This window comes from Prionailurus bengalensis, chromosome E4 (assembly GCF_016509475.1).
Source record: "Prionailurus bengalensis isolate Pbe53 chromosome E4, Fcat_Pben_1.1_paternal_pri, whole genome shotgun sequence".
NCBI lineage: Eukaryota > Metazoa > Chordata > Mammalia > Carnivora > Felidae > Prionailurus > Prionailurus bengalensis.
The window spans coordinates 12,930,240-12,954,011 of NC_057360.1; the positions used below are offsets into that span (position 1 = coordinate 12,930,240).

General features: G+C 44.1%; 1 protein-coding gene across 4 annotated transcripts in view; it reads left to right on the forward strand.

Annotated features, from left to right (window-relative positions):
* PRRX1 (paired related homeobox 1) overlaps nucleotides 1-21,523 on the forward strand; it is an 84,373-nt gene extending 62,850 nt beyond the window's left edge. For 2 of the 4 annotated variants that reach the window (XM_043568459.1, XM_043568455.1), the window contains 2 exons: nucleotides 4,740-4,921; nucleotides 14,030-17,369. In XM_043568459.1, coding sequence (XP_043424394.1) covers nucleotides 4,740-4,921; nucleotides 14,030-14,168 — 321 coding nt within the window. In that variant the 3' untranslated portion in view covers nucleotides 14,169-17,369. Of the gene's footprint in view, nucleotides 1-4,739; nucleotides 4,922-8,673; nucleotides 8,746-14,029; nucleotides 17,370-21,328 lie in introns of those variants that run through there. The other 2 variants (XM_043568458.1, XM_043568456.1) reach the window with 2 other exon arrangements.
* Nucleotides 21,524-23,772: the final 2,249 nt, after the last annotated feature.

Sequence of the window (23,772 nt, forward strand, 5' to 3'; positions counted from 1 at the left end):
AAAGTACCACCTCAGGGGCACACCTCTGCAGACTGCTCGAAAACACGAGTCGTTGGTTTCAAACAGGGGCTGCTGCTGAGAAAGATGATAAAGGGGCAGCACGAGGCAGAATCGGATCCGAGCTGCGTTTCTTTGGGCAGCTTAGTATTTTTAAAAATCAGATGTAAGCCCTTAGGTGGGCAGAATATGCCTCGCTACAGCTCTGACTTCTCACTCCTTGTTGCCCGCCCTTTCAGATTCATGGTATGAACGTTGTACTTCGGAGCATTTGACTTGGCCCTCCCCCCCCCACCCCCCCACCCCCCAGCTTTCAATTTGAGCTCTAGGGTGGCCACGGAGATGAATTCTCCGTTCCCCACGTCAGTTTTCCTTCCCAGACTTTGGGAACATACAAACCCTCAAGAGACATATTACAAATATACACGCTTATGGACCCTGGTGGCAGTAGAAATGAGCCCATCAGAGACCTTGTGTTTAGGAAGGGCGTTAAGAGCACGTTCCGGTAGATGATTCTGTGCTTCTGTGAAGCGATGAAGAGCAAAGGCACGTAAGACCGCATAGAGAGAGAACAGCAATTCTTTCTGACATTAATGCCATGACACATCAACTGCAATCCAGGCATCTAGAAATAACACAACCCGGGATTAGTACTAATGAAGGTAATAATGTAATAATAACACTACTTGAACCCTTATAGGCCGAGTAGTGTTCTAAGTCCTTTATATAAACTGTCTGTTTAATCGTCCTGCTAGTTCAGTGAGGTGGATAGTATTCTTCACCTTGCAGACGTGGAAACTGAGACACAGACAGGTTACACTATTTTGCCGGGCCTCACGCAGTTAGGGCATAGCTAAGCTCGGATTTGAGTGCAGATATGCAGAGTTCATGCTTTTAAGCATGGAGTCGACTTTGAATAAATAAGAGTCTGCTGGCTAAGTGCTTTTCCAGGGGCCCTTTGCTACCTCTGCTGGAAGTAAAGATCTCATTGTCCTCTGCCTAGCCGGGGGTGGGCCGCCATCTTGGTAAAAGTGGAAGGGGACCAGGCCAATCTGTCTTGTCTTCTTGAGGAAGTTATTGTTTGTATATTTGTGTTCAGTTTGGGCTTGAGGGATTCCCTTCTGCAGATGACAGATCTCTCGACTGACAGGCGCTTGAGCTAGACCCTCAGGGCGTTGAGGCTGTGTCTGTGCCTTGACAGGAAGTGTACCGTGAGGGACACCGGTTGAGTTGACGGAGAGGGTCCTGGAGGTCCCTTCAGCCTGGCGAGAAACTTTGCAAGAGTTCTCCCCATAGGGACGCATCCGCCTCACCTAGAAGTGCTCCCCAGGAGAACAAAAAGAGGTCGGCCACCAAAGGGGAAGTGGCGCCACGTGGGTCAGGAGAAAGCGTGAGGCACTGGGCACTGCGTGGCAATCCCTCCCGGCTCGGGTGAGAGAGACCGGCAGGATATGCAGGGACGGGACTTGGTTTTGCTGCCTGGATCCCACCATCCAAAGCGAAATCCTGAGGTCTGCCTTCCCACATCCTCATCCCCTGTGCAGCTAACCACAGCTCTCCAAACACGCTCCATATTTCCACTTTTCAATCCCTTCCTCTCCCTTCAAAACCCCCATAGCTTCTGTGCCCCAAGCTTGGCCTACAGCGGTGTAATGAGTCATTTTAGACCAATAACACCCCCCCCACCCACCCCCCCCCCCCCCCCCGCCCCGTACCTTGAAGTACCACTTCTGCCGTGGTGATCTGAATTGTAAATAAGGAAACCCTGGATGGGGCAAAGCTGGAAAAAAATAATTTTTTTAATGTGAAGGAGCAGTTTGTGAGTTGGTCTTCCTCCCAGTCCAACAATGAACGAATGCTTTCTTATATGTTGAAACTATTTTCTCCTCCTCCTTTCCAACCCTACTATGTTCTCATGCCTCTCAGAGCTGCGGGCGTTTCATACACGAGCAGGACAGAATTCTCCCTGTGCAACTTTATTCCTCCTCCGTGAAGTCTTACCCTTCCCCAGCCTGAACCAGTCCCTTGTGACTCTGGCTTTCTTTTATGGCATTTATCACATGACACGTATTATATTGACTTGTATGTGGGCCAGCTTCCCCAACTAGACTGCGAATCCTCTTGGATGGAGGTCATAGCTTATCATTTTTGCAAAAGTCATTTTTCTTCCTCTTTCTTTTTCCTCTCTTTTCCCCGCCCCCACCCCCAAACATTTATCAGGCACCTGTTATACTCTTGGAACTGTTTTTGGTTTGCTGGGGATGAGTAAGACATTGGCCCTCTCCTTTAGGGTGTTGTAGACTGGAGGCAGAGAAGACAGATGTGCATACCACACTGTTATGATATAGTAAGATGATTCCTACACTGAAGGAATATACAAGAAATAGCGATAGACCAGAGGAAGGAATGAGCAAACCTGTCCGGTGAAAAAGGGTGAAAATACACGTATGTCAGGCACCCGTTCTGTGCCAACTCTCAGAAGAGCCCTGTGAGTATTATTTCCTCCATTTGGGTAGGAAACAGAGGATCAGAGACATTAAAGAACTATTCAATGACAAATTTTTAAAGTAATAGGGCCAGTATTTTTATCCAACTCTGATAGACTTTAAAGTCACATTCTTTCCACTACACCACTTTACAAAGGAGGGGTGATGTATTAAATCTTGAAAAACCGGGGCACCTGGCTGGTTCAGTCAGTTGAGCACCCGACTTCAGCTCAGGTCATGATCTCACGGTTTGTAAGCCCGAGCCCCGCATCAAGCTCTCTGCTGTCAGCACAGAGTCCGCTTTGGATCCTCTGCTCCCCCGCCGTCCCTCCCCTGCTCCAACTTTCTCTCTCTCTTAAAAATAAATAGACATTAAAAAAATTTTAATCTTGAAAAACAAGTCTTTTGATACCTGGACAAAGAGGGGGAGACCATCGCAGGCAGAGGGAGATTTGGTGTGAATACACAGAGGTGGCAAATCACTGAATACGTCTGGTAGTCTTGAGTCCAGGATAGGAACTGGAAATGATGGAGGGCCAGTGTGTGAGGCCCAAGTGATGCACAATGTGGCCGGGTTGGTGGACCAAGAGCTAATTCCTGAACAGCCTTTGCTCTATGGTAAGAAGTTTTGATTTTATTCTGTGAGTAATGGAGAGCGAGTCAGTGGATGCTATGAAGCAGGGCGCTAACATGATTCCATCTGCATTTAAGATGAGAAATCTAATAGCCATGCAAAGGACACATGAGAAACGAAAGAGCCGGGCACGCGCGAAGCCAGAAAGAGATGTCCAGATTCTCCTTTACCAAGTTCCCCCAGGGCCCTTCCAGTGACGCGACTCTGCGGGGCACCAGCCCCATGGTATTTTATAGGAATGTTGCTCCCAAAGGCTGTGCACCTGTCCCACTCCACACCAGAGAATCTCTTTCTCCCATATTTTGTCATGCATTTCTATAATTGTACCTAAAAGACTTGTTTGGCGGTTTTTGACATTTGCATGCCTGCCTTCTTTTAATAGACTATGAGCTGCTTATGAGCAGAGAGTAAATCTCATGTCTATTCCCGGCAATTAGCACAGATCCTGGAACACAGCAGGAACTCCATAAAGATTTCTTGAATGAGTAACCGAGTGAATAGAATTCCGTGGCGCTCTGGAGGAGTTGTATGATCATGAGTCAGATGTCCGTGAGCACAGACACATAGCCACTTATTATGTGTGAAGTTCAACAGACGAATCTCATTGAACCTGTTTCCTCAGCTCCGAAGTAGAAAACAGTGCAACCTAAAGTATGGAATGGCCACGATAACTGGAAGTAATGTACGCCATGTGCTCGCGTAATTCCGAGTCCTCGCGGCACTTGATCAATGCTGCTGTGTCATCGGGTGCAGCCCTTGGTGGCCGAGCTGCCCACATCCCTCAGACCCTGCCGGGAAACGTGCTCCAGTCCACTTCCAACCTTGGGTATCTGCATTTCTATTTTACGTGTTTCTTTCTAGAACGTCAGGAGACTGCCCTGCCTGTGTTCCGCATGCTAGAAGTGCTGGAACATTCATCACCCACGACTGATGGGAGCCAGCGTACAAATCGTGGGCTCTCTCACCCCGGCTGGGCCCTGTGTCCTGCACTGGTCTTCAGGGCTCTGTGGCTGGGCCATCACGGGGGCGCTGCCTGGAAACTCACTTCTAGAAGCTGCTCTTCTTCCCTGTTACTTCCTTTTATTTCCTTTCACCTCGCTCTTATACCAATGCTCCCCGCACCTTCCCAGCGAGCCACTTGCCTCGTAAATTGTTGCCACACGCCCCTTTGGTGAGATGGAGAGACTTTTCTTTAAATGTCCAATAAGTACTTTGAAAGCAGATGGTATTGTCACATTTTGAAGAATTTTGAAACAACTTAAAAAAGAAATGTCGTATCCGTGGCTGAACTCTAATGAGGTTTGTCTCTTTTCCTTGATTACAAAGCAACAGGGGTCACAACCCATATGTTAGCCGTGGATCTCACCTCTGCAGGCTCGATTAGGGAAGTACCTCAGGGTCCGGTTGTAAGAGTCTTGGCCCTCAGTGGCCCTCTAGCTTGGCCCACCGGGGAAGGGCTGCGGCATATTTGTATTGCTCTGGGAAGAATCCGGTCCCTGTCCTGTGTCTTCCTCGGGGACGCATTTATAGGGTCAGTCAGCCAGGACGTTATTCGTGTAACCTCTTCTTCTTTGTTTCCCTCTCCCTCCTCACGCCCTCCTCTCCTCCCCATGCTGTTCCAGGTGTGGTTTCAGAACCGAAGAGCCAAATTCCGCAGGAATGAGAGAGCCATGCTGGCCAATAAAAACGCTTCCCTCCTCAAATCCTACTCAGGGGACGTGACTGCCGTGGAACAACCCATTGTACCTCGTCCTGCTCCAAGACCCACCGACTATCTGTCCTGGGGGACGGCCTCTCCGTACAGGTGAATGATTGGCCCGCCCTCCCTTGCTCCGCTTCCATGCGTTTCTCAGCGCTCGGTCACGTGCAAAGCTGCTTGTGCAGCTGGCTGACATTTCTTACTGGGTTAACCTCTTCAGAGACATTCAACTTGCTGACACCCCCAGATTTTCACGGGAGCTTACTAGTTGCCCCAGGAGCAGGGTTTGGGGCAGAAGAGAGAGGGGCAGGCCATCAGCAACCTTCTCTTGGACTCAGGAACTCTTGCAAAGGTTTCAAAGATGGGGAAGAATCTAAAAGAAAAGATTGATAAGCTATGCCCAGAGTCCCTCTTGCAACCACGCAGGAACAAAACTTGACTCCATTTCCAAATTTAAGAGAGATTGGTTTCGCCATGCTCAAGTAGAAATTTAACTTGGAAGGCTCTAAGTGTAGGCTCAAAGGCAAATTTCACAGTAAAACTGGTTTTGAATCCAAACCAGGAAAGGAAGGAAAGAGAAAGGAAGGGAGGAAGGAAGGAGAGAGGTGAGGAAGGAGAATCCACAATCATCCCGATCACCCTCACGGCCACTGTCCTTGTCAGTAGGTGTGGACGTCTCATGATCTAAAATACCTTCCTGTTCTATTGCTAATTCTTATCTACTTACCTGAAGTTCTTTGGGGGTCGGTTTGTGGGTGTGGAGTCTTTAAAGTTAAAAAAAACACAACAATGTATGATTTACGCTAAACTTTTATATTAAAAAGGTGAAAAGTTTTAAAGAAGCAACTAATAGAGTACTATTTCAATCTCTTGGAGAGGTTTTCAACCTCCTTTTATTATGCTGTTCAGGTTATTATGATACAGGTGAATGCTAGAGGGAAGTTGAGACGTGAGTGCCTGAGACATTGTCATTGATCCCAAGTGCCTTTCTTTGAACCTAAATCTGAGTACTCTTAGAAAATGGGTCAAGGCCGTGTGCTGTCTCTGGCCATTTGCAGTGGAGGAAGTATTCACAAATTCATTTATTGTCCATTTGTTGGCCTTTTTATTGCTAAGGTTAATTAGCGGTTTAAGGAGAGGTCTTAAACTAATCATAGGAGATTATCTCCCAGCTAAAGCTGAACTCCTGATGTGAAATGCCACGTTTGCGAAATGTACAAATAATTTTCAAAAGTTGATGGTTTTAATCGAAGCATGAGGCCTCCCCTAAATGTTCTTTCTGTTCCAAATCAGTTCCTTGAAAGAAATGCCATAAATGTATTTGGGATTTTTTTTTTAAATCCCCCATTGTGAAATCAGCCTGAATTACGTTGGTCTTAGAACTCAGAGACCCCTGTACATGGGAAATTGGAAATTTCTATCACTCTCCGATATAGTAAGCCTTGCTGATTGCCAGAGGTTAGTCACATCTGTATGTCTTACTTAAAACGTAGACTCTTTTCCCATAGGATTTACTAAAAACACAGTTTGGAGACCATTGTAAAAGCACGTTTTCTTTAGTCTTTTAAACAAGGGGAGGACTGCTTTGTCTCTCTGATATATTGGTAGCTCATAGACTCGCTACATGGCTTGGGAAATGGATGTGATTCAAAGCTTGATGTTTCAAGGGCTCTGGTTTGGATTTGGTCACAACCAGGAAATAGTGCTCCTTTTTCCGCCTGGGTCCCCGTTAGGAACTTTTCACCTCAGCTCTGAACAGTGCAGTTGGCTGCTGTGTTATCCTTACCAGTGAGAGTCTAAGGGGACACTGCGCGGGTGGGGATGAAATCCTTCCTGCGTTAATATTGGATTAGATTTCCTGCACCTCAGTGGAAGTTCAAGTTCCTTTGCCTCCATCGTATGTATTTTGTATATGGGCATCTAACTGAAATTATTAACGTGCAGTTTGTGTGTGCCTTTTTGGGAAATGTTCTATTTTTATTTCGAAAGTTTATGGAGAAATAGTAGGTACATTTAAAAAAAACATAATTCTATCACCTTTACATGACGAGTTTGTTTATTTTTGCCATTAGAGCACAGTATTTTATATAGTGTAGCCTTAGTCTACATATTTTTGTATTCTGCTGTTTTCATTTAAAATCTTATAAACTAGTGCTTTTTACTCATTTCATGGTATACTTTTATATAATTTTTCTCTTAGATACAGAATTTGTAAAAAAAAATAATAATTAAAAATTGCATAGAATCTGATTGTTCATATTCTGTGTGAAGAATAAATTAATCTCCAGACAGAAGTAGAATGATGGTTTAAAGCAGTAATTTAATCAACCTCAATGTTTTTGACCCAATGTTGACTGAAGTGTTTCTATTTTGATTAATTTCTAACAGTGGCAAAGCTATTCTGTTACTCGGAGGTTTTTCTGCTATGTTCAGAACCAAAATACATTATGGTTTCACATATTGAAGCTTGGTAGGAAACATGTCTTGTTTCGGAAACATAAAAGAGAAACACGTGACGAAAAGCGAAGGCAATGATAGACCTTTTGTGTTATAAACAAAATGAATGGGCTATTTCTGTTGGCACTATTATGTCAAGTTAGTTATCTCACGTGTGACATTCATTAAAAGGCATTTCTTTCGGTCAATCCTTGGAACGCGCCTGTGTGCGGCTCTGTCCTTGCTTTGGTTCCAAAGAAGAAACTAAACAGTGGCCCAAGTTTAAGGCTTCAGCAAGCAGAACGAGACCCAGTGCTCGTGATCCCTGTTTCGGTCCAACATATTAGGCCACATAACCATATTTTCATTCAAATTAAACCTGACATTACGTTGGACGTAATAAAAACTAGAAGACCGGGAGACTGTGTGATCATGCCGTTTTGATTCAGGCTCGGTCTCAGATCGGTGCAGCATGCCCACAGCTGACAGCCACCTTCTGGGGTGTGTGAGCCTCCCCTCGGATGTGGCCTGGCCTTGCAACCCAGGGACAGTGAGCAGTTTGGCCAGGGGGGACGGTTCGCTGACTTCCGCGGCTCTCCCCTGGAAGAAGAGAGGAGGAAACCAAGATTCAAAGCAATTGTTTGCATCTGGGCAGAATTATGGGATGGGAAGCAGCCAACCCTTTTTCTTTCTGGGTGTCTTCTATATCCAGAGTGGCGGCTGTACAATTTATCATCCAAGCTGGGACACTGTTGAGAGTGAAAGGGGACCGCTGTGAATAGTTACACCAGGACAACAGGCGGAACTGGGACATATGGTTCATCCTATTTATAGCACGACATGGCCTTGTCCGTTCCCTTGAGCATGTTACAGGTGATGATGTCAGGCAGGCAACTGAGTCACCAGGAGGAGGCAAGCGTTCTCTGACGACACAGACACTACTGTCCCGGCAGGTGTCTTCTTTATCTACTCACAGCCGGTTGAGGGAAGCTTGTTTTTGGCACATGGGCCCGCTGCTTAGCTCAGATCTGTTTTCCGTAGGCGAAGGAGAGCTTGCACCACACCAGAGGTATTAAGACTCACTAGTCTAGTGGTGCTCTGCCTCCTGGGGAGCAGTGATCGACCAAATCCTAGGCTTTTAACTGTTATTTTCCATGAAGTGGTCAAGAAGCCCCTCCCCGGAGACATCCTCTCCTCTGGGAGGTCGAGAATGGCCTGGATCTGCAGCGCTGGGTCTGTGGTGCCCATTCCAGAGGGAGGGCTGGGCTTCACAGAAAAGCGAAAGAGAGACCAGCTATCCTTGTCCACGGCTCCCCTCCCCCGCCCTTCTCCTCCTCCCCCATTTGATCGTGGTCACGGTGCTGCCTGACATCCGCTGAACGCATTTGGCTCATTTCTCCCTTTCACGCTTTCAAAAATAGATCCTCGTCCCTCCCAAGATGTTGTTTACACGAGGGGCTTCATAACGGATTCTAACGGAAGACACTGAAAAGGTAACTTGTCAGAGGGGGAAGAGGGTGGCTGCTGCGGGGGCAGGGTTTCAGTGGGAATGAAGCGTGTTCGAGAAAGCGGGGCTTGCAGCTGTAGCAATGGCAGCAGTGAGGTCCTCAAGTGGGGGATACCCCCGGGAAACCGGAGCCGTGAGCATATGTGTCCCTCAAGCTAAGGGTGGTCTGATGGCCTGGAGCAGGGCTCCTCGAAGATCGCTGAGCATGTGAATCACCTGGGAGTGTGTTACAGGGCAGACTCTTTCTGTGAGTCTGGAGCAGGAGTCGGGGTCTGCATCTCTAACGTGTTTCCACGTGGTGCTGATGCTATCGACACCGGGTGTTCGATGACTGCTAGGATATGGGGCAGGGGTCCGAAGAACTGCGTTCTCATCCTGGCTCCTGCTCTTCCCCAGGCCAGTTGGATCATCGGTCCCTCATGCAGCCTTGCATCTAAGGTTGAGCTAGCAACGTTTCCCTACTGCGTATCTGCCAGGGGCATTTGATTTCAGGTAGTCACTGTGCATTTCAAGCAGGAGATAAGAAAGTCCTTGAGACGAGAGAAAGACGCAAGGCTCCAGGTACAAAGACGTGTCTAGAAAGAACATTTAAAAATGGCAGAAGGCTCACAGAACCTTCAGTGCAAACTCCAGGCTCGCTTGCCAATGAACTGTGGTCCAAGTGTACCTACCTTAAGAGCTAAATACGCCCTTAAAAAAAATCAGCTCCTGAATTTTAAAAACAGAAATTAGAAATGCCTATTTAAATCACGAAAGATGGTTTCCGAAAGGATTTATGGGGTCTCTCTTTATAAGTAAATGTCCACAGGAAAGCTGGTATTGAGTTGTCTTAGACGGAGCAGGTCTACCTCTGTTCTTGCACGGACGAGAGGACAAGCCAGAAAGATGGTCTCCAACCTCCACACCTCGCAGACAGGGTCACACATGCCTCAAGCTCTACAGCCTTTGGAAAAAACCCTAAGCCGGGGAAACCTTAGTATCTCAGGATGACACATGGGCTTCTTGGGCTGACAGATTTGTCTTTGGGGGGAAATTTTCAACAGCTTGTCATCATTTGTCCAAAAGGGCCAAATAGAAAACAAAGTTAGAGTTGAAAATTGAGGCAGGTATTATTCTTCCCCCAGCGCTCCTCAATTGCTTTGTGATCTGTGGGACATAACACCACGGGTGATTTGAAAGCAGAGGGGCAGATGTCCATAAGTTTCCTGGCTTTAAAATCATACCGTATATAGAATTTTCCATGCTTCCTTGGTGTTTGGCAGTCACTCGAACACGTTCCTCCTCCCGACAACCTTTCGGGGTAGGTTGAAATGATCAGAGATGATTTGTCCCCAGTGCAAACAGAACTCGAACCCCGCTGGTGGTTAGCATTCTGCTGTCTGTGGCTGAGCTCCATCTGTTAGGAATCTCCAAATAAGGAGATGGAAAAATTTCAAGCTTGCTTCAATGTGTCAGGTCTGTGCAAGTCCCGGTGCAGATCTGCTGAATCGACAGATGGGATACAAGCATTTCCTTTCATCTCTACTTCCTCCATGCATTGTATTTGGCAATGCAGTTTCTTGGTCACAGACACAAAGAACATACATTCTTCAAACCTCAATAGAAATGATGCTTCGGCCAAATCCCATAAGCCCAGTCCCTGTACTCAGCTCATGTCTGCATCCTGTTAGAGGAGCAGGTGATTCTTAGAAGGCAGGACCAATGCACAGGATCTCTCAGGGTTGCTAAGGAGGCTCTTGGAGTTATCATGTGCTTTATCTATACAAATCACTTAGTTTCTGTCTCACTTTCTAATCTCGGGAAGCTTGATCCTGTATAGGAACGAGCAGGTATTTCACCTTTGGAATGTGCCCATAAAATCTGTCGAAAATAGCTAACTATCCTCACTTGTTTTCGTCCTGTGAGAAAACGTTTCAAGGTTCCCTTTTCCTAACACAGAGCTTTATACGTTTTGATGACATGGGAAACAGGTGGTCACAAACAATCTTTCACTCTGGCGGCCATTCAAGGCTCTCTTGCATCTGTTGTCACTTTAGGAAGCGGGTTCCTCCCCAGCTTACTTTTCATGCTGTTTTTAAAGTATGACTAAGCTGCTCTAGAGGACCCACTCACTAATTCTGTCTTCTCTGACCTGTCACAAGTCTTGCTTGCCACCGGGGTGTCAAAGGACTGTTCTCTGCTTGCCTCTATGGCTCTCTCGGTGCAAGTTGAGAAACGAGACCTATGTCAAACTACCGGAGGGAACACGGACTTGTAATTCTTTAGTCTGTGCACAAAATCTCCCTATGGTCTCTACTTGCAGGATTATATATTCTAAACATTGGTTTAGAGGCCATGAAGTAAGACTGCCTCTGTTCTTTTGTCCTATTTCTTAGGGTTATGGAAGGTGCTGCAGTACGTTGAATCCATTTTTGAAAGTTAATAATTTTCCTAGACATTTATCAAGTGCAAATGTTATCATTTATTAAGCTCCTAGGGAATGGCAAAACTTGTTAATATCAGCTGCTTTTTTGTCTTCAAGCCCCACTAACTTGAGGGCTACCTACAAGGCATCGTCAGAGTATCGCTAATACAGTGCTGTCCTTAGAGTGGCACCACAGTACAGTCGGACAGGGGTACTTACTCAACTCTAGCAGCTCAGGCTGCCATTTAAGGGAAAATGTCCCAGTGAAAATCCAATTTCCAGTGTGACCAGTGCGACATACAAGTCTAATTTGCATTGATTTGGTTTTGAGATGGAAAGTGGACCAACATTCATCTCATTTGGGATGTTAATATCTGGCCCGCATTAGAGAATCTCAGTTTTTCTAAGACATGTGTCACCATATGAAGTCTTCAAACCAGACTGTCAGATGAAGTTAGTAAACTATGATGCAAGAATGGCAAAAATGACTCTACAGTAGATGAAACTGAAGTCACAACTCTAGTAGACATTTCTAGAAAACAGTAGTAGCATCTTCAGTTAATGAAAATAATCCCCCAAGGTTCCAGTTCCCTTTGTCTGCCAAGGAAAATGGACCACACCTTTGACCATCAAAAAAGGAGGGAATCTCTATTAAATAGGACTTTGCTTGTCTAGAATCTCAAAGGCTGGAAAACAGACTCCTTGGAAAATTAGGTCAAGTGCTTAAAAATGCAATACTCTATGACATTCTACAATTTACCATCAGGGAAGGTTTTTCTTTATGCTGTCTCGTAAAGTTTTAGCCTTCTGTTTTCAGAAGTCTTTCATTTTGACTCTCAGTGTTTAACAAATAATACAGATAACTCACCATTTCAGCTTCTCTCCTGCACATGTTGAATGGTACTAAGAACCGTCTTTAGGACTTAATTCTCTCACAGAAACCCGGTTGATTTGGTTCACTTTATAATCTATAACTTAGGAACATTTCCCAAATTCAATTCTCTTTTCTTCACTATTTACATCTTTGATTTCACTGAAATCTTAGATTTCAGTATATCCTAGCAATTTCTTGAGTGTAAGATTTACAGGTTTGCTTAGATTTCTGGTAGGGTTTTGAATGGAAGCACGTAGTTCATATAGGAATTGAATGATATGTGTATGGGTTTCGAAAACAAATGAGAACTTTGGGGATATTACTAAAAAAACCTTGCCCCATTTTAACAGGTTATTCTGATCATTTATCTGACTCCTAAGTGAAAACTACCTTAACTGGGGTCCCTTCTGCCTCATTCGGTAGACAGTGGTAGAATGATGGTCTGTTGAGTAGGTCTAACCTGCACTGATATTTGTTCATTTTTTAACTATGAAAAGATATTTTTAATGGATCAAGAATATGCAATCATCAGCCCCTGCTTGATCAATGACACTGAGCAGGAATCAGTTTAATTATAGTAGCTATTTCTCAGTTATAAGACACACACACACACACACACACCAGTGCTGTAAGGATTTTAAGTTAAGGATGTGCATTTCTGGAAAAACCTAGTGATCTGGGACTAATTACATTTCATTAACCTAATTTTCCTGGGTTAATTGCTAGTAACTGAAATAGGCTATTGTGAGTCTTGACTATAAGTCTTGACTATACGGTCTCCCAGATGAGTATTCATGATACAGTTTTTCTATTTGTAGAGTAGCTTTACTTTTTCTCTCTTTCTGGTCTGTCACTTGATCCCCAGAGCCACAAACTCCTGTGTGGCCGATAAAATTGCACTGGAATGCAGGCAACAGCAAAGCACATGTCATTCCATTTATAAGTCTATCTCATTTCAGGCCTCAGTTGAAAAGGATTTTGCTAATCTTAGAAACAACTAGAAACATTTTCACTTAATTAACATGAGCTCCCTTTTAACTGTTTAGTACACAGTAATGAATAATTTACATTCAAGGCTAAGAAAGCACTGCTTTTTCCTTTAAAAGAAATTCATGGATGCAATTAGCAAAAAAACAAAACAAAACAAAAACAAAAACAAAACCCAAGTGCACATTTCTGTCTAGTTGTATTTCTAGGTTTTTAATTACAATCTCTGACAATGTGAAACAACTTCAGGTTTTTTCTCCAGAATAAGGACAGAGGGAAATCGTTACCTCTGAGGTCAGGGATCCTGAAACCGGCTGGAGCCTCTGCTGGTGTATCTAGGGGATTTCAACATTTCCCAAATAACTGACCCAGAAGACATCGTGAGCTTCTCACGTACTTTTGAGAAGAAGCTATAAAATCAAGCCCAGTTGGGATAAGAAGCTCTTGATTTGGCTATACTTAGCGCCACTCACCAATCAAGAATGGGCTGCTGAACTGGTTATCAAGTACACTATTTAATATGGTATTCATTGATTACCTAAAATGTGTTAGAATTAAAGGCCGCTACTCAGAGCGAAGAGGACAAAATGCCCTTTAGTTCCTTTTCAAATGCCTGCTTCTCTGGCTCGCCGCTCCCCCAGGCTGGCGATGTAAGCAGGAAGAGAGATTCAATACTGTTTCAATTGGTTGGCTGACGAAACACCTTCTATTCAACATAAGCAGCTTTCTTCTCTCACCCCAGAAATAAATGATTACTCACCGTGTCCAACACAGCAGATACCTCTCCCTGCCCTGTTTCACTCTCCCCACTCTCCCCTGCCCTTCCAAACATTTTCCCAAGTGCCTTAGACCAATGAGATCTGGGGCTGTAAGTAAGGGACCTCAGAGGTCATTCATCCGACCCACCTGCCCCGTGCTGAGAATTGCATCCATCTGGGGCACAGACTTGCGGCTTCGTGAAACTAATGCCTGTTATTCTCCCTGCTCTCTCCTTTGTCCCTACAGCGCCATGGCCACTTACTCTGCCACATGTGCCAACAATAGCCCTGCACAGGGCATCAACATGGCCAACAGCATTGCCAACCTGAGACTGAAGGCCAAGGAATATAGTTTACAGAGGAACCAGGTGCCAACAGTCAACTGAGGAAAAAAAAAATAATTAAGCAGGCCTAAGAAGAAATCAAAAACCATAAGACACCTATCCTGCTCTGTCATTTCTTCATCTGCTGGAAAAAAAAATCAATAAAAACAAACAAACCAAAAACCTGAACTAAAATATTGGGACCATGGCAGAGAAAAGCAGGAGAGGAGCAAAATGAAAATTAGTTAACCAATGTTTCTCCTCCCTCTGGGATACCACCACCACTTGTTTCTGTGTGTGTTAATTTTGTTTTTCCTTCTATTCACGCGCTTTGCTTTAATATACTCCAAGCTTCTTCAGTTAGGTTCAGCCCACCCCCCCCCCCATGATTGTATGGGTTTAAAAAAAAAAGCCTACAGCAGCCAAAGAAATCGTATATATATTCAGAATCATTGTCTATAGTCTCCTCAGTGACCTGTTTGAACTTTAGTGCCTTACCCTTTCCTTCTTCCCAGTTCTCTGTATAGAAGCTCTAGAAACTTCTGGAAAGCCAAAGTCTTTCTGCAGAATCTGTGCCAGATACGATTTCCTTTCTCGTTGTCTCCATCTCTGTTGGTCACGGTACGGCTTTTCCATCAGCTACTGTTAACCACATCTGGCCACTGGCTTGTCAGATCCAACGCGATTGGCTGTGTCTGGCTAGTTCTAAGCTCTAAGCTGTAGATCTAAGCTCTACTTACTATAAGCTATAGATTTAAGCTCTAAGCTGTAGATGATAATATCACCATCACCACCGCCCCTCACCCCCATCTGAGCAGTCAGCCACATTAAGTTAAAGATATTTGTTGTTTCTGAATGATTTGCTGTCACGGGCTATTTGTTAAAAGAAATATATTTCGCTTGAGAGAGGGAGAGAAATTTGTCTAGGAAAACAGAGACTGAGTTGTGAAAGGCATGGCCTACATCTCTTTAGTGCCTTAAGGGTAGTCAGATGCACACTTATATATATATACTGTATATATTTATATATTTTATATATATATATATAAAATATTCTTGCAAGCTTGAGTTTGCAAACTCAAACACTACAAAAAGCAGGTTTCACGCCGTCACCACTGTCCTTATCTCTACAGTGATGAGATGTTTTTAGGGATCTTGTTTCCTTTCTCTACACACAATTCTCATCAAAGCCACAGAGCAACTGATAGGGCATCTGTTTGAGAACAGGTCTCATTTTCACATTTGGGCTTCAAATAAATCAGAACCTATTTGAGGCTCTGACAGTGTTCTTGAGTTTGGAGTCTGAGCTCCGGTGGAATGGGGATAGATCCTGGTACACCTCATGGGAATTACACTCAGAGGATGGAAAGCCATGTACTTTTCCGCTTCTCCACTCGACAGGAATCTGAAAGACCATGTTTAAATGGGATACTTAAAGGCTTGTCTAAGTTCCAAAAATGGAAAAGGCAACTGTGGGCCATTCTCTTTCTAATACAGTATTTTGAAATAAAGTTTAGTGCCTAGGGCTGCGAGCCAGGACTGACCTGTCTTTGTTTCTTTCTTTTTGTCTCCAGCTGTGCTTTGGTAACTTGTCAGGTGGACTAGACCAAACTACACCACTGTCCTGTGCCTCAGTTTACCTTTTTTGTAAAAATGGGTTTAACAATACTTACCTACCTCACAGGGGTGTTGTGAGGCTCCTTTCATTTGCTCCTTCATTCTTTCCTGTACTTTCTCTTTGTGCAGCACTTTGTAGCCATGGGAGGAAAGAGACTATAAAAGTACACAACGTTAATGGAAAGATATGGTACCTGGAAGCCTTGTTTCCTAGCAAGGAAATGCTACCTTGCTGTAAATACTTACAGCCTCGTATTTGGAAATGAGAAATAGGTTTATACTTCCAGACCTCTCAAAAATCACATCACTTGACCAAAGAATAATGTAAGATGCACAGAACAGACATATTCTTGACCTATTTTTATTCCTGACCAGGTTGGTTCCAGTAATCTTAGTTGTCAGTAATTAAAAAGCTTTAGATTGGCTTTGGCCAAATATGCCAACTCTGAATGACAGGCAAGGACTAAGATGCACTTTCGTCACACATTTGCTACGCCTTCCACCTGGCACCTTGAGTGAACGGTGGTAGTTTTTCAGCCAAACAGCCACCGATCTGAAAACATATTTTGAATGTTGCTTCTGTACTTCTTTTCACAATGAGAAGGAAGCCCATCTTATGCATTTTGCTTTCACCAACTGATCCCCTCTTCTTTTAATACAACTATTAAACAGATGTTTTATGTAGGCTGGCTGAACACCACATATGACTTGCTTCCTAAAGAGTCCCCCGGTGAAGTCTTCTGTCCCGCTAGCTGCTGTGGATTCTCAAGATTCAAAGGAACGGTGTGGTCCAACAGATTAAAACATTCTTTGTGAAATAAGTACAATCCGAGACATTGGCGAACTCTTGGAGTTTGGACTTTGGGGAGAAGAGCCACAAGTGCGTTTGGGTGATAGTGCAGGGAACAGAAATCACACACGACAAGATGTTGCTGGATGCGGGAGTCTTCGAAGAGGGTGTAAAGGGATAGAAGGTCCTGTGAAACAGTCATTTGAAGCTTTCATCCTGACACCCGTTTTCAGCGGTGCGCAGAAAACCCCAAACCCCAAACCCAAATGCTCTGTGAAACTGGGCAGTTTTACTACTAGAGCCTGGGAAGCGATGTCTGAGAATGTCCGAGATTAACGATGAGAATATCCGAGAATATCCGAGATCAGCCATAGGAGCTTTCATGGATAATGAAAGCATCTGTTATTTAAGCACCTGATCAAGAAGTATACACATGGGACAAGCACTCAGTATTGTTCATTTATTATTGATTTTTTTTAAGGTAGAAGTTGGATATCTGATTTAGAGGAGTAGCCTTTTGGCTCCCAAGCCAGGTCTCAAGAGAGGGCCTCGGGACCACAAAGTCCCAAGGCATACATACCCCTGTTCCTCGCCATCATTATACCCAGGTGCAGATAATACGTACCAACTATCTGTGTCCCCAATCCCTCCCCAAACGAGATGCTGATTTGTAGGATACCTGGCAGGTTAAAATTAAGCAGAGAAGGTGATCGAATAAAAAAAAGGGAATGACACTTAGGGTATAAAGATCTCATAAGAAATGTAATATGTAAATTATATCTTGCTTTATGATGTAAAATATACATTGTTTGCGCTAGAATAGAAATGATTCCTTTTCAATAAAAAGAAGAAGGATACTACTGTGTCGTCTTTTGTTACGTACATTTGAGTCTGCTGATTGTTTCCTCTTCGAATTTCAAAAATTGATCTGCTGGGACCTAAGATTACATGCAGGAAAGAGTGAAGGTAAGAGGGATTTGTAGGAGAGAACTTTTATTGGAGTGTGATAGTGTTTCCTCAAAAAGGAAAAGAATCTATTCCTCTAAAGCAAGGACAATGGTAGGAGGGACGGGGGCCTTTATCGGTATAATGGGTACGTGTAAAGTGGAACTTTTATGGGAGTTCACTTACTTTTTACCCACCACTTTAGCGCCCACAATACCAGCTAACAAAACAGACAAAATACAAAGCACAGACTTTCATTTTAGAGTACAGAAGCAACAGGGCAAAACTTCTTAGGCAGCTGCTTACTGGGTTTCGCGCTGGGTGAATGAGCCTGGGAGGGAACTAGAAAACCAAATTGGGAGACATGGGTTCTGTTTTCATACAAATTAACCGTGAACCAAGGTATGCAACAGTTCAAGACAGTAAGCGCCTGTGTCAAACAAACAAATAGTGTAGACGGAAGTCCAGGAGAGGGAGAAAAAACAAAACAAAACAGCGAGCTCCAGTGGCTGAGGGTTTCTCGGAGGACCTGGCTTGTTTCATCAGCGAGCGCTGAGAGGAGAGGAGATGCTGTTGGCCTTTCAAGCCCGGGAGCAGAGATGGGATGAAGACGGGGACACAGAAAGGAGGAATCTGTGTTCAGGGACCATGGCAAGATGGGCCCGGATGGAACGGAGGGTTTGTTGTGAAGCTGAATGGAAGAAAACGCTGGAGATTGAAACCGAGTCTTCATCTTGCAAAGTATTGTGTGCCAGGGCAGAGGCGTTTGGAATTTTGCTCAGGCCATAGAAACCCATTGGAAGTTATCAATCAGGAAAAAAAAAAAAAAAGGAGGTCATGCAAAAAAATACAACTTTAGCAGGATCATTGTGGCCAAAGAATGAAGCTATTCCAGAGCAGAACAGGAACGAGAAGCAGAAAAACAGCGGGGGTGGGGGGCGGGGGGGTGGAGTCAAAAAGCAAAGGTTGAATAGGACACGTCTTGCAAAGAAAGAATCAGTAGGATCTTGTTGGCAGGAAAGAGAGGTTAGAGATACTGGTTTGAAACCCGGGAACCAGGACAATGAATCCCTCGGTGGACAAAACTGACAACACAACCCAGGAGAAACAGGAGAGACCCAGTGACAGAGGACAATAACTGCAGTTTTAAGCGTGTGACTGAACTTGAAAACCAAAATGTCAGTGTCCCGTAAGTGAAGATATGCAAGTAGGGCTTGAAGGCAAAGTCACGAATGGAGATCGAACCTTGGGATTCATCTCTAAGGAGGTGACACCGTGAGGTACCAGAGCGAATGAGTTCTTCGAGAAGAGAGAGCATCATCACCGTGCTCAAATCATGCTTCTGATAAATGGCCTTTGGAAGTCTAGTGGACGCTTGTACAACGCGTGTTTGAATTGCGTGGGACCGCTGATACGTGGATTTTTTGATAGTCCAGTGTTGTAAATGGGTTTATTCTTCCTTATGACTTTCTTAACAACGTTTTCCTTTCTCTAGCTGGCTTTATTGTAAAGATACAGCATATAATACATATCCAAAATTTGTGTCAATAGGCTTTTTGTGTTACTGGTCAGGCTTCTGGTCAAGAGTAGGCTATTAGTAGTTAAGTTCCGGGGGAGTCAAAAGTTATACATGGATTTTTTATTGTACCGGGGGTTGGCGCCCCTCACCCTTAGGTTATTCAAAGGCCAACTGTAGTTTCAACCCAGGGAGGAAGCTTATACTTTGCAGAACATCTACAGTTGGAGCGAAGGCTATGGAAGACCATTTACAAGGAGCTGCTTGAGAAATAGGGGAAGATTAGCTTGTTTGTTATCCCAGAGTTGAAAAAAGAGGAATTGTCAAAGAGAAGGGAATGTTCAATATGCTCAAATGCTGTAGAGCAGACCAGCTTAACCGGGGATGTAGGAAAGGCCATTGGCTACATGATTTTCTAGAGTACAGTTTACCACGGTGCCGGAGGAAGAAGGTGCCTTTTGACAAGTCAGGGTAAGAATAAGCATTTCAGAAAAACCAGAAATAGCGGCTTATAGGCCCCTTGCTTGAGACATTCTGGCACTGAAAATTTATTAATAAGGATTCTTTCAGGTGCAGGTGGCAGAGACCTACCACCCGGTTCAAATTACAAGGGATTTTATTTAAAGCCCGCTAGGGCTGCTCACTGAACCCAAAGTATTGCTGGAACCCAAGCAGCTCCTGAGATCCCAGATCCTGGAAGAAGGCCCAAGTCCCTAGATCAGGCAAGATCCGCACAGTTTGTCCTGGCATCCATGAGCACTCTTCTGACTGTGCCCCTCTCCTGGGCAACGAGTCTGCAGGGCCAACTGGACGTGCCCACCTGGAACCTGCACTCCCTATTGCAGACCATCCTTCAGGCACTTGGGATTTAGAATTCCCTGCTCAATCATCTGAGCCCATTTTCAGGCCCCTGTGAACCAATGTTTGTGTGGGTCAGGATGCGCAGATGAATCTGGGATATGCATAATGCAGTTGCCCCCTTTGTATGTGCAGGTCTGCTTTTGGTGCTGGGTGGGTGGATGGGAAAAGAGAAGTGGACAGGCCACAGGCTGGCTTTCGAGAGTCAGAGCGTCCCCACACTGCCGTGTTCTGGAAAGGAACTCCAAATAGTTTGAGAATTCTACATATAGCTTGAGTTTCCGGGTCACTGCGAAAGTATGTTCATTAAAATAGGAGGGTAGAACAGAATTTGTTGAACGGTTTGTTAGGTTGATTTATAACAAATTTATGGATGTGAACACGCGGACTTTCATTTGTCCCCGGGGCCCAGACGCTGCTCTAGTGTCCCCAGTGGATGGGTGCCATACACCTTTTTTAAAGCTCTGTCTTTTGTGTCACTTTCTGGAGATTCCATGAAACAGAAACCCATGCCAGAAACCTTGTTGAGATGTAATTCTTGAACGTGAATCCCTTCTGGCCTCACTTTGTTTTTCCCTCTTAGAAACAGGACAGAGCTCTGCTCACCCAAGACCTCAGTTTGAAAGCCTCCTTTAGTCCTCTCCCTTGAGACAGGGTGGCAGAAGAGTTTGGGACAGTTACTCAGCCCTTCATCCTTAGCAGCATCTCCATATATGATGCTTTGCGGTGAATGGGGGGTGGGGGGTGGGGGGGGAGCTTGACACATTGTTTCAGGCTTATGGGGAGAAGGGACAGCAGAGAGGTTTGGGAAGGGACCAAGAAAGAACACTTCCAGTCATTTCTCTGCCCTATACTTCTAAGCCCTTATATCTTCCACCGCATCTCAAACCTCCCGACTCTGCTTGAAAAACGAGTTTACTATTGTCTGACCCTTGGGAGTCTGGGAGATTTGGGACTGGGTAGAGATCCTCCCTGTTGCATGAAGTGCCTCTGATCATCTGCTTCTAGATTTCAAGGCCTGTAATAGATAATGCTCCACTTACTTATCAGTTTCTATATTGTCAAGTACCTTTCAAGTGCAAGTGGCAGAAACTCAACTCTAATTAGGCTGAGATGGTTTCATCAGGGGATTTATTAGATGGGTAGGGGTGGTCAAAGAACAAAAGGAGGGGCTATAGGAACTAGGGTAGCTCTGAGAACCTCGGGCACTAGAACTGAGACTTGACATTGTCAGAACTCTCTGTCTGCCTCCCATCTCCGCAGGCAAGTTTTCTGCAGGTAGCAGGCTACCATCCATCCATTTCACTTTGGAGAAAAGATCAGAGAAACAAGCTCCTGTTACAAAAATCCTGAGGGTGGATTCCAGGGTCCTGAATTGTTCTGTGCACAGCCATGATCCAGTCACTGTATCCTGCAGGTGGAGGCATACTGTGCATCCGGACCAGGGTGTCTGCCTGTATCGGGCACCAACACATCTCCTCTTGTCCCCATCTCTAGTTCTAGGCACTACCACAGCATTTGGCCCCCAGGGGACTTCAACTTCGGAAGCCATGTTTTAAAGATGGTAAAGCAGCAGAACCTGGGATCCTGAAAAGTGACTGCAGGAAACAGAGCTGCAACCTTGCTGACCAGGAACCATCTTGGCGTGTTATATGACAGAAAAATAAAGTTTTATCATGTTTAATCATTATACAACCAGGTCTATTTGTTACCGCAACCTAGCCCAACCTAACTAATACACCTCCTTCCTCTCTCTTCTCTCTTACTCTCCTTTGTTTCCTTCCTTCCTCTCCCCCTCCCTCCCTCCCTCCCTCCCTTCAGCCCATCCCTCCTTCTTTCCTTCCTTCCTTCCTTCCTTCCTTCAGTGCTTCCTTCCCTTCTTCCCTCCTTCCTTTCATCCTTCTTTCCTTCCTTTCTCCCGTACTACCTGCATTTCAAGATGCTTGTTGTAACTCATAGACATGGCTCTCAATGACCACACACTCTAATTCTCCCACCCTGGACATTTAAATATTATATAATATATAATATAATATTATATATTATATTATATATTATATATAATAATATATAATATATTATATTATATATATAAATATTATATAGTTATATAGCATCTTGTGCCTTTTGGATTACCCCTAATAAAGTAATTGGATGTAATAGTAAATGAATACATGAAATAACACTATCAAAAAATTAACGCCTGACACTCTGGACTTCCTAGAAAATGTTATTCTAGTTATAAAAAAGGAGCATTCCTGAAAGGAAGATAGCCAGGTCATCTACAAATTGAAGGCATCTGAAAACTACTTCTTAGAGTCATATATTTATTTGCTTAGTGTCACTCAGTTAAGAAGAGGTAAATCAAGGCTAGCAAAACCAGACAGCTAGAGAAACTCACCCATGTGTACAGGAAGACATGAATGAAAATGTTCATTGCAGAATGGCTTGTCATAACAAAATTTTGGAAACAAATGAAATGTCCATCAACAGGAGAATAAATAAACTGTGATATGTTCATATAATGAAATACTATTCAGAAATAAAAAATGAATGAACCATGGCTACACATATCCACTTGGATCCTTCTCAGAAACATAACTCTGAGGGGGAAAAATAAGTTGCAGAAAGCTGTATGACCGTATTTCCATGAAGCTTAAAAATGCACACTAAAATCACGTATTGTTTGTAAACACAAATGTAAGTGGCAAAAATGTAAAAAGACGCGTAAGAGTGAAAAACAATTTCAGAATAATAATTTCAGAAAAGCAATTTCTGAGTAAGGAGGTAGAGAGATACACTGGGTCCTTCAAACACATCTGAAATATCTTATAAAAAATATGAGAAGCCAATATGACAAGTCTTAAAGTTTAACAAAAGCTGTGTGGTAAGTACAACATGTTCATGATGTTGATCTCTGTACTTTTCTGTGCATATCATGTTTCAAAATTTGTTAAATGTGGAGAGAAAAGAATGGGCATGTATATCTTACCGCCTCGGCAGGGGAAGATGGGAGACTGAGGTGGGTGTGTTTGTGTAATTCTAGACTTTGCTGTAGCCAAGTGGGGAGGAAGAATGTTATATTTTTTAGAAGACAAAAAAAAATCCTGCATATATCTTAACTCACCCAATCAAGCTTCTAGGCACTGAAGAGTCAATGGCTCTGAAAGATTTCTGCCAAAAACATCTCCCTCAGTTTACTATTGTACCTAAATTTGTGCTTTCAGAATATGAGTTTCCAGGATCCATTATCTGGTCTCTATCAGGTGACCCATACCTTGAAGTTATTAGCCATCGTCATTCCTGCATGATCTTGAAAGAATAGGACATAGTTTTGATACGTGGAATGGGGGCAAAAGAGAGGTATGTGTGTAGGGTCTGAGAATCCTGTTGCAGAATTGCAAACATTGAGGAGAACTCTACAGAGGGGAATTTGAGGGGATAACGGGATGTAATGAGACAAACACAGACCTTGTTTCCGGTCCCTGCCTGGTTACTTATTTGCAGTGTGATCTTGGGAAGTTGCTTATCCCCTCTGTGTCTTTTTTCTTCTTTTGTACAATGATACCTACCTCATAAACTAAGACAACATACATAAAGCATTAAGATCCTACTGGAATCCCCTTGTGGATTTCCTTTCCCTTCTATGTTATCGAGGGGCAACTCAGAAACGGCGAAAAGAGTCCTGAAAAGGTCAGGAGGCCCAGGCTCTCTGTGTGGCATGAAAGCAGAAGGAATTTAAAGATGAGGGAAGTGTGGCAGCAAGAGGAGGAGGAAAAATGTAGGAAGGAAAAGAGGGAACACATTGCATAGAATGTGGGCGACCTCACTGTTCTTCCCACAAGTATACACAAGATGGTTTTCCTGTTGCCTAGCTACTCTTAAAATTGAGGTGTTTTTACAGGCAGTAACTTCTTTGACATTGACTTCTTTCTAGACAT